Here is an 11258-nt window from a genome sequence, read left to right as displayed (position 1 = left end):
ATTTATACTCATTCTTTTTACTTCATATCTATGGACAACTAAGGAACTCTGTCAAAGTCCATCATCCCAACGTCAACACAATTAAACCAAAAATAAATGCATTCATGTTTTTCTTCAAGGGGGGTGTTCCATGGTACAAAAGCCGATTTTAAAATTCTCATTGATTTCCCACTAATTGCTCTCCAGGTAAACTGTTTGTGTTAATAAAAGGAATCTCCTGGCAACTACCAAAAATACCTTTTTGGGTTGTTTTTTTTTTTAAGCATGGCACATGCGATGTTAAACATGAGCAAAGAATGCAGAAGCTAAATTTCAGAAAGCTGCATTTTTAAAGCAGCGCCAGCTGAGCAGATGAGTGGGTGTGTTCCTGTGCGCTAGATTACAGGTTTGAGGGAGAGCCGGTGGGTGGGAAGCTATATAAAGCATGTGACAAAGAGCTGAGGTAAGTAAGTGAGGTAAGGCAATGCACTGTGGGAAATTCAGACATAGGGAAAAGCAAGTGAACCCTCAAGATTGTTTTATTTTTGTTCCTTTTGGTTCTTGTCTTTGTAGCAGGTTTTTAAAGTGGTGTTGCACTGAACATAGAAGACGTCAGGAAATGCAAAATGAGTACATCAGATTTACATGTTTTAATTATTAAAACTGATCTATTGAAACACAATAGATTTTGACAACAAAGTGTACAAATGAAATAGAAATATTCCCCTAGTTGCTCTGGAAGATCCATTAAAAAAGGCGATCAAGAAAAGAATATTAATGAGCAAAGTACTTCACAATGAACTATCAGAACATTCAATACAGCATGAATTGTTGTTTTTTTTCTTTGTGTGTGTGTGTGTGTGTTTTTTCTGTGTTAAACATTTTCACATTAGAAATGACTGATTTTGTTTGTGTTCTGGACAAAAAGAATCCCCCAAAGAATTTCATGTGATTCCCAGTTTTCTCAAAACGCCTTCTCTGTTTTGTTTTGCTAAAAATGTCTCTCAGCTCTGAAGTTTCCAGCCGTCACCGTGGGATTTCTGCTGTTGCAACAAGTGCGATGAATCCGGCAAGGTGATTAAAAAATACACAGGCCGCTATTTCCGAGGGTCCACGGCTGGATTGGAGTACGTATGTACATGTCGGCCACTTCTTTTGAGTCAGAAACTGTCACCTTTGCTCAAGTTACTCTTGGAGGGCACACACGCAGGCAGACACATGAACAGAACTGAATAAATATGCAAACCTCCCAACATCAGGATGCAAACAGAGGGAAAAATCCAATTTACATACTGTATGAGCAGTCGGTATACACCGGTGTACAACAACTGTTTGTTTTTTTTTTGTTTTTTGTTTTCCTCCCCCGTGTGTGTGCGTGTCTTTTTTAGTTTTGTTTTTTGTTTTGGCTCACAGAAGAAGAAACTATAAACTGAGCGAGTTTCGAAACGTCATGCTGAAGATGCGGATTCGCTGCAGCGTCGATTCGGGGGTCGTGGAAGAGACTCTGTTCAACCTGAGAACCTCGGCGTCGTGTTTAAACGCGTGTCGCAGCGGAGGAAGCTACTCCCTTCTGTAGATGTTTGGGAACGCCTCCCTCCCTCCTGTCGACCTTTTCCTCTCCTCCCCCACCGCACCCCCTGTTTTAGAAAATAAGATGACACGTTTTGCTGCTAAAATCAAACTATGACCTCCTGTCAGTAAAATTTTTTTTTTTTTTTAGGAACTTCAGGTGCCAAAATATTACATTCAGTTTAATATCTGTTCCCACAAATCATCAAAAATTCTTCCTGTGCAGAGTTTAACATTTTTGATGCATGGAAACGACTCCTCATTGTTCTGTGCAGCATTCTCTCTGTTTTTTTTATTTATTTTATTTCATTTTTATTTTTCAAAATATCCCAGAATGTATTAAACAACACGGATTGTTTCCTTTCCATAACTAGCCCAAGCTGTGAAGTCCAAAGATGTGCCACCATCCAAACATCCCGGCTGCTCACTGAATGATGACGTACGACGATGAAGATGCAACAACACAAATCCCGTCAGCGAGCTAAACTTTGTTGTCTACGATCAGGACGTTTTGTCTGCGGTGACGATGCAATGTGGCCTTAGAGAAGCAGGAGTTGTTCGGCGTTCGAGCCAGGCCGGCGTGCTGCGAAAGGGGCTCGCATTGAGCTTGACAGCTCGGGGTCAAAGTTCACGCTGCCCTCTCCCCCTCTTCCTGTGCGGCTACTCCAGCTCGTCTCCTGCGTCCATGCTGAGCTCTCTTTGTCCCCCTCCCCTGCCGGACAGTTGCCTTCCTCTGTCGTGTTCCTCCTCTCCTTCCTCCTCCTCCTCCTCTTCTTCTTCCTCGTCCATGCCTTCCTCTTCCTCCTCCTCCTCCTCCTCCTCGTCCTCGTCGTCCTCCGTGCCGTCCATGGAGTCGTCGGCCCCCAGCATGGCCTGCTGCATGGCCAGGGTGGCGGAGTCCGAGGACAGCGACTGGAGGCCGTCCATGCTGAGCGGGTCTGCGGCACAGGGCAGCGGAGTTAGTCTGGGCGTGGAACAAGCTAGCCACGCAGTTACTGCAAAAAGAAAAACGCTTAAATATTTTATCATTGCTGCTCCTGCAGTTTCCTGCAATTTATTTTAATGAGATGTCCAGGAAAAAAAACAAACAAAAAAAAAAACATGCTGGGCCGAAAAAAAGTTTTCCCTTTTTGGGCTACGAGAGCATCAATAAGGATTAAAATAAAGGAATATATAAAGTATGAAAAGAATGATGAGCATTATCATTATTGTTATTCTATTTTATTGTACATATGATCACCACAGCTGAAATAGTCAATGTTATTTTTTTAATTAGTAGCAGTAGAAGTATTTTTAGCAAATAAAAAAAAAAACATAGACAAATGAATACTTGTTTTTTGTTTGTTTGTTTGTTTGAGTAAATACCACGGAACTGTTGTATTTTTAAATCCGGGTCATCGTGATGTGAGAATCTAAAAATATCTAATATCCAAACATGTAAAACACACGAAGAAGACACGCTAATGAGGTGCAAGACTAGATCAGGTGGGGAATGGAACTAATGGGGGAGTTTAGTTTGCTTCCTTGCATCGTTCAGTCTCTCACCTGCGTCACCTCCGGTGCCGAGATAACAGAGAATAAATTACAGGCAGCTTAAATCCATATTGCACTCTGGGGACGGTTCCTTTGTCTTTGTCTGAGTTGCTCTCAGGAGACTTCCAACTAGTTTTAAAAACATGCTCATCTGATTCCTGAGGGGAAAGTTCTCTCTCTCTCTTTAAAAAAAAAAAAAAAAAAAAAGAAGATGACAAGCTTTGCCCTTGAAATAAACTCCCGCTCAGCTCGCAAAAGCCAGGCAACACCGCCATCTAGTGGCTAGAATTTAAGTTCACGTCTACTCGTGATAAAAACGTGGATGTGTCACAAATGGAGTGTGTTGTCTCAAACTAAACAAACTCTTTGAGCGACCTGCTTACCAGGTGTTTACCAAGAACCACTGAAGTAAACGGCATAAAATCCTCTGAGGAAGACGCAGCCTCATTTCATTTGAAATTTTACCGCAACAGCATGTAAAATAATGTTAAAGACATGAAACAAAATGTGTGTCCATGCAAACTGTGACTTGTGGATAAGATGTTGATTTTTGTGTGACTGTTGGCCTACTTTCTGAGTTGTTCACTGTCTGAGATCTGTGCGTTTGTAGTACTCCGGCCACGATAGAGTCTGGCCAGAAGCGCTGTGTGGGGCGGTGCTGGGACTTCATTTTCTTCGCTTTAGGAGCCGGGTCTGGATTACTGGCATCCAACATGGGCTGAAGAATCCGGCGCCGGGCATTGATGAACCTTAAAAACAGAAAAATTTAAAAAAAACCTAACAACATGGATGGTAATGAACAAAAAAACTATTGGAAAAACTATTCAATCATTCAAGCACATGAACCACTTCTGGTGACAACAGTCTAAAGATATCAACTGCAATCAGTCTCTGAGATTTTGGTGGATACAAGTCTTCTTTAGGACTTGAATTTTTGAGAACATTGAGGTTTGCAGAACAGTTCTCTGTACAAATATTGCATCGGCTCATTTTTCCTGCACATGGGATCTTACCTGGTGGGTCTGGTGCTTAAGGCATGGACATGTGCTGCCTTGATCAGTGCTTCACTGCTGTCCTTCAGACCTACCCTCTTTGACCATTGGTAGAAGGTGGTCATACCAACCACTGCAGCTATCTGCCAGTGGTATAGCCCATGTCAGGCCTCTGCCTCCAACAATATCTATCTACTGTACGTCATTGGAGAAAAATGTGTTTTGTCAAAGGAGACAAAACTGGGCTTGTCAGCACCAAACACTCCATGTGGGTCTGATGTAAGACATTGTATATACACTGAAAAGCTTCCCATTATCGACTGTTGAGGATGTTGGAGAACCACAGGTGCTGGGAGTCTGTCCATAAAAGGCTTGAGTGTATGTCATTAAACTCTGCAAAGAGTAATGGAAAGATTCCTGTATGCGGGTTGTGCTGTGGTGGCGCAGGGATTAAGCACAACCCACATATGGAGGCCCTAATCATTGATGCGGTCATTGCAGGTTCAATTCCCGGCCTGGTGACCTTTGCCGCATGTCTTCCCCTTCTCTCATTACCCACTTTCCTGTCAAATAAAGGCCAATAAAACCTTTGAAAAAAATAAAAAGATCCCTGTATGCTTCAACCTTGTGTGGGGCAATGAATTCACAGCAATAAGTTTTGCACCACTTATTTTGGGAGAAATAAATATGTTAATTGTTTTATCATACTGAATAACTGTACTCACTGCTAATGGTAATTTCACAGTATAGCTTGAATTTATATCATTGTGTTAAAATTGTTTTAATTGTTTAATTTTTCTTATGCGTGTGAATAATTGAGGCAGCAATGTGGATATAGTACTCATATCTTCTTTTTGTTCTCTTATCAACCCATCCAAACATTCCAGACTTGCTCAGTCTTTTTGACGTGAGCGGCTGTTTGTGTGTGATTTCCAACAAAAGATATTGAGGAAAATGGTCCGGAAGTCTTTCCTGTTCTTTCAGATGCATTTTCTGGGTTTCTTGGAATTTCTCAGACAATCTAACCTGCCTAGAGCTTGGTAAGACATACACTTTTAGAAGATTTTCTTGAATGCCTCTCAATTATAAATAACCTGCTTGAGTCCATAGTGAGAATCTCCTGAACGTATGGACTTTGATGAGTGTGCAAACCTTCTCAGAAAGATCATACGCAACAAAAATTCCTTCTCTATGGTTAGTGCTGATGTATCTGCCCCATCGCATTGTGTTAATATCCACCTGGATGCTCCAAAGTAGTAAACCTTGCAAACTCCAGTTGTTGCATGGTTCCTCACAGTTGCTACTTATAGAGTCTAAATAAAAGCTAACAAATGCTAATTTCTTTAATAATTCTTAAAGAGGCAGACATGAGTTTTTCTTAGTTGTCATGTTGTATCCCATGACCAAGACAACCTGTATGTACAAGGTGTTTCATTGTGCTCTTTATTATCTATGTTTTATTTTGTGTGTGTGTGTGCGCGTGTGTGTGTGTGTGCGTGTGTGTGTGTGTGTGTGAGTGTTTAGTGGTAAAATACCCAAAAACAGTAAAAGGACCTCCTCCACCACCAAAAATTGGGAAACTATCAAGAAGGACAGTAACAGGAACTGGCAATGAGTGAATAAAAACCCAGTGGTTTATATACTATGGTGGTGATTATCTGCTTTAAAACAGGTGAGTCTATTGACAACATGCTACAGGAAAGAATGGGGAAATAGCAACAGAAAAAGAAAGGGAAAAAAAGGAACAATACTTTTAGATCCTAAATTTGACTAAATTATTTCTTAGGTGGTGTAACTGCCAATAGCCAATATCTAAAAGGTATTCTCCAGAAGGTAAAACTGTTTGTGTTCATATTTGACACTTTGGGAAGTATTTAATTTCTGGTGCATCTGACATTTGCGGCCAGCAGATGGCAGCAAAGCTGTAGCAAAAAATAATCTGAAGCTCAAGTGTCTTGAGTCTATAGTTTCAGGAGTTGCCCATGTGCCCAGTGCTGCCTCTCTGTATGAAGACTTTCACCCTTCAGTGCAGATCTAATTAGGAGCTGTTAGGGTTGCAGCAGCTTACCAGTTGTTCACTTGCAAGAGGGTGAGACTTGTTTGTGCAGCAATCTGCCTCTTCTCGTCTTCTGTTGGGTACGGATGCTGGAAAAAGGAGGGAGGACGCACAATCTCAGTTTTTCCTCCAGGTTTCATGCAAGTGTTTAACTTGTCAATGACGGTCGACTTCTGTTGAAACAAATAATTCTACTTCCCTGTCCCCGTTTCACGCTTGACTATTCACCGTCAAGTTTATTTGTACAGCACGTTTCTGCGACGAGGCAGTTCGAAGTACTTTATGCGATCCTCGCCTCTTCTGATTCTACAGCAGCCACTTCAAAACAGTGGATCAGCACTGATGGATGCTGATGCTAAAGCTCACCATGAGATGCTGGAAGAGCCAGGAACGCATGATGTTGGTGGCGTGTTTGGGCAGGACCCCTCTCTTGTTCTTTGACTTCTTGTCTTCACTGTCCAAAAGAGATGACAAGTCCACATTTACCTTTGCAAAAGGCAAGAAGGGAGGAGAGAGCATAAAGGGGGGGGAAGGCAAAAAAAAAAAAAAAATGGTTAGGCTTAGTTATTGTTGCCACGGAAACAAAGGGAGACTACCAATTACCTTCCCTTTTTTCAGCAGCAAGGGCAGAAACACCTTCTAAAGTGTCACCATGGTAACTGAATTTGAGTAATGATACTTAAAATATAAAAATGCAGAGGAGCCTACGAGTCTGTAGTCTGCTCGGTGTCTTACATTAAGAGTTAAAAGAGCCCAGGGTCAGGCCCCAAGTTTGAATTTCACAGCACGGCACTGATTTAGTTTACTACTGGTGGGGAAGCAGAACGTGTTTGACTTGCTTTGCTCACAGTTGCTGACCTAAAGCCTGTTGGAGAGAAATGATTATTCAGAAGGTTTTATCTGGAGTGTGAACGCAAGACAAAGAAACGGTCTTAGGGCCGTTCCAGTCTTTGGCAGCATGTAGCGTAAATATGGACGGTGTGTGTTTCTGTGAGACTGAGCTTATTGTGGATGAAGCAAAATCACATCATGCATTTCAATGTCTTAAGTGTTGGTACCAATATTTACAGTTGAAACCACATGTTTACATCCAGTGTTAAAAAAACAAAACAACATAACCTTCTGCTCAGTTTCTGACTTTAACATTAGGTTTTTCTCATTTAGGTTGATTAGGGTTACCAGAGTTATTTCTACATACTCTTCTGTCATCATTATGCCATTTATTTTGTGAAGTACATCAGGGACAAGCTTTCGCCCTCTTCCTCCCAACATAACAATGGTCGTTGCCTTAAACTTTAGCGTCATAGAACCACAGGACATGTCTACAAAAAGTGTTGTCCTTGTCTTTTAGCTCATCTGAAACTGTAATCTAGTTTTATCTTTGTTGCTTCTTCCTCTCTGAGTGACCTCTCAGTGGTGCAGAACCCATCTGACCGCAGCTCAGCAAGACAGATTCATTGGACGTTCTACTGCAATCTGAGGTTGATCTTTCAATTTTCAGACTCCTTAATACTTGCCCTCTGTTGTTTTTTTCCTTCCACTCTCAATTCCTGCATTGTTTGGCATTTGTGTCGCTATTACCTTGCCATATGTGTTTGTTCTTTGTTTTTTTTTTTCAATCTCCCCAGAAGGAATGCCTGTTCCATTATTGGTTTAAGTACGCCTCTGTCACGCGCAGAGTTATGGGAGCTGTTGCTGCTTGAGACTTTATTAACCTGTCTGTTTTCCATCAGACAGGATGGAAGCTTTGTCCTCCTAAAAATGATTCGATAGGATGACCGAGGACGACTTTTGACTAACTGGCTTCATGGGATCAACTGATTTATTTTCATTATAATCAAATTGCAGGGTATGTAACTGGGTCACATGTGAACTGATTTGAACTGGATTTGGATCCAACTGGATTCTCCCTGTTTATAAAATGCCATGTTGGAACTTTACGTCATGTTGGTTAACTACACTGAACTGTATTGAAGTATTAATAAAACCCAGCACGCTTCCTAATATTGTAAATTCTAGGCATTATGAATACTTGACATTTATCGGCAACCAGGATAAAATCCACGATAAATAAAAACTAAACTGGACTGATGTGCGCCTTAGGAAGTGTGTGAAGTCCAAACTTAAACAATCATCCGTGTGCTCCGGCGGTGCAACGCATTATATGGGAACTTATATATTACAAATGAGTACAACTTCCCGTCGCATTTATAGTCGTGACACAAAACAAGACTCATTACAGTTGCAGATGGGCTTCACTTGGATAACCTCCCTAGCCCAGGGTATGTATGCGTTCCAGGGCAAAAGGGAGGCCGAGTTAATTGGCGGCACTGAGCTCGAGAGTGTGATTACCCGGGGCTTGTCTGCAAAGTAGCTGTGGGGCGGTGTTCAATTCCCAGCACAAATGTAGCGCTCTGCTTTGGCAGGGCTGATGTTACCCAGTGGGCTCTTCTATAACTGTCAAGCACAGAATTACCTGTGTGAAAATCTAAGTCAGCACTGCGGCAGATACAACACCGCTGCTCCAGGTTTTAATGCATCGACACAGGTAACTCTGTGATGCATTTGACGTCGCTAACTCTGTAATCAGAATCCTCTTTTGTGAACACGCAAGCATTCTCGGAAGTGCATGTACAATTAAACTTGTTTCAGAAACTCCTTGGAGTACCGTTCCTTGCCTACCTCTTGATGTTTTCCGCGTTTCATGGATTCTGCTGGGATTTTAGGTCACAGAACAACAAAGTAGCTTCTATTTGAGAAGCAGAATTTAAATGAATAAATAAATAAAACTCAGAAAAGTGTAGCAGGCCTCTATAGCCCCCCTGAGTCGATACTTTGTAGCATTATCCATCTTTTCGTCAGTTTCACCCAGCTTCCCCGTCCATCCTGAGAAAAAGCTTCACCACAGCATGATGCTGCCACCCACGTTTCCACGGTGACGTCCAATGTTCTTCTTACCGCTTTGAATCTCACCAAAAAAGGAATAATATGACCAAAACCTATTTTTGCAAATGTTTGCTGTATCCTCGACACGACATGTGTTTTTCCATTAAAATGCAACCAATTGCCACTAATTACAGAACCGTGAACTGACCTCAATTCAAAATGTTAATAGAGTCCCACAACTCATTATTTTCCTCCCACTTGTCATGTATGAACTACGTTGTGTTGCTCTGTCACACCAAAGCCCCTCTTTTCCCCAATAAAGCAAGACGACATCCTGTGACAAAGTTTAATTGGGCATGCTGATCGAGACCCACCACCTCTGAATACAGTCAGGAAGGATTCACCCAGTAGCCCAAGTCTGGTGAAACAACTAAAGTTTTTTTAAAACTTGGTAAAATTTTATAATAGAATTATTATTGGTTAGCATCACCGGAAAGGTGCTTTATAAATCAATTCCACTTACCATTTAGTCTGTGATGCTAAAGGTTGCATATGCAAGGACATGTCGGCCCCTACATGTTCTGTAATAAACTCTTCTGTACATCTACAGTAGCTGCTAAAGTGATACCTTTGCAACATGTGCATATCTTCCATAGTGTCCACACTTAGACTTTTCAGCCATGAGTCCTGACAGGATCGTAATGTCTTTTATGATCCTGCCTGATAAACATCAGGAAGAACAAACAATTTCCATTCGTTTGGCAGCAGGGGGCACATTCAGGTAGAGACAATGAAAGGGAACAAAGCGAGCGGGTTGAGGTGTGCGGGGGGAGGCGAGGTGGAGGGGGGAGGGGAGTTCAGTGAAACATAAAGAGACATGTTGAAAAGTCAAACTGTAAAACAGTGGGAGGCTTGACGAAGCACCGCGCCGTGTACACGGCATTACCTGCGAGTTCTGAATCTGGATGGTTCCTGGAGGTAGTGCCTGCGTTAACACTTGCCCTTGCGATGTCACCATGGCAACCGGCTGGTACAAGGTTCCACCTGAGGGGATAATTTGCCACCGTGAGTATCAAGTGGCCTCAACAGCTACTGGAAGCCCCCATCACGCTCCACCACCGGAGGCTTATTAACTGCTTGTCGGTCTCGCAATCAAAAAAAACAAAAAAAAACACAGCAAATAAATAAAGCAAGTGATTAAATCCAAGGTGGCGTAATGTCCTTTAACCCTGACAAAACAAGAAGAAGGAGGTGGAGTGTCTTGTTTTTTTTTTCTTTTTGTTTTTTTTTTTTTTTTGCTCCTGGCTTAATTAGTCTTGATCAAGAGACTCTTATCACAGTCTGTTTGAGCTCTACAGTGTGCAGTGATCAAAGGCGAACACATTGATTTATTTTGGGTTAAAAGGGATTTCCAGAGGGCAAGATTAACATTTCACTGTACAAGCCTGACATTATAAGAGCCAAGCAGCAAGCCAAGCTCCCGCTCGAGCATACACAGACATAAAAGTTATGGCCGCAATAAAAGGCATGCCAGTTCCGCTGATTGCTTCTCATTAGAAGACGGTATGTACTTGATCGTATCGATTTGTATGCGCGGTTACGGCAGCCGCTTGCGTGTCAGACTTAATTCATTCCAAACAAGTCGTCTTCGGATCGTTCCACGCGGCTTTGCGCACACGTGGCAACGGAGCATCGCTTCGGATACGTTTTACTCTTCTGACACATCGATAATGCTCTCCCAACTAGAGGGAGGGACATGTGGAGTACTTCCTGAAAAATCTATTAGAGCCCATACTGAGCAGGTCAAGAACGCATCACCTTTTAACAGGATTTTCCTTTGCAGAGAGAAAAGAGCAAAGTGAACATTCTTTGTTGTTATAGCAGGCTGCAGCTAATGATTATTTTAGTAATTAATTCTTCTGTCAATTACTGTGACGATTAATCAGATAAAAAGTTCTGCAGATTTTTCATTTATTAAGAACTGAAGCCTTTTTTGCAACAATAAAAGCTGCAAAGAGACAAACATGTAAATTACTATTATTATATCATAACCATATTAGAGCATATAACAGCATGACTTTAGTGAACTCTTGATCATTTGTACCAAAGGACTCATCTGCCGCAGAAAATAAGAACAAGAAAGAAATCTTCCTGTGAAAAGATCAGCCCTTTAACCTGATATAACATCAACACTATTTTTGGATTAACTGATGAATAACTGGATAGCAAAAGGTTCTTAAAAT

General features: G+C 41.7%; 1 protein-coding gene across 4 annotated transcripts in view; it reads right to left on the bottom strand.

Annotated features, from left to right (window-relative positions):
* Positions 1–960: 960 nt before the first annotated feature.
* pknox2 (pbx/knotted 1 homeobox 2) overlaps positions 961–11258 on the bottom strand; it is a 116193-nt gene continuing 105895 nt past the window's right edge. For 2 of the 4 annotated variants that reach the window (XM_016673585.1, XM_016673586.1), the window contains 5 exons: positions 9962–10059; positions 6496–6615; positions 6142–6218; positions 3652–3830; positions 961–2543 (listed from right to left, as the gene is read on the bottom strand). In XM_016673585.1, the coding sequence (XP_016529071.1) occupies positions 2209–2543; positions 3652–3830; positions 6142–6218; positions 6496–6615; positions 9962–10059 (809 nt within the window). In that variant the 3' untranslated portion in view covers positions 961–2208. The remainder of the gene's footprint in view (positions 2544–3651; positions 3831–6141; positions 6219–6495; positions 6616–9961; positions 10060–11258) is intronic. The other 2 variants (XM_016673587.1, XM_007556482.2) reach the window with 1 other exon arrangement.

This window comes from Poecilia formosa, unplaced genomic scaffold (genome assembly GCF_000485575.1).
Source record: "Poecilia formosa unplaced genomic scaffold, Poecilia_formosa-5.1.2 Scaffold79, whole genome shotgun sequence".
Classification (NCBI taxonomy): Eukaryota; Metazoa; Chordata; class Actinopteri; order Cyprinodontiformes; family Poeciliidae; genus Poecilia; species Poecilia formosa.
This window is presented reverse-complemented; position numbering and strand designations above follow the sequence as displayed.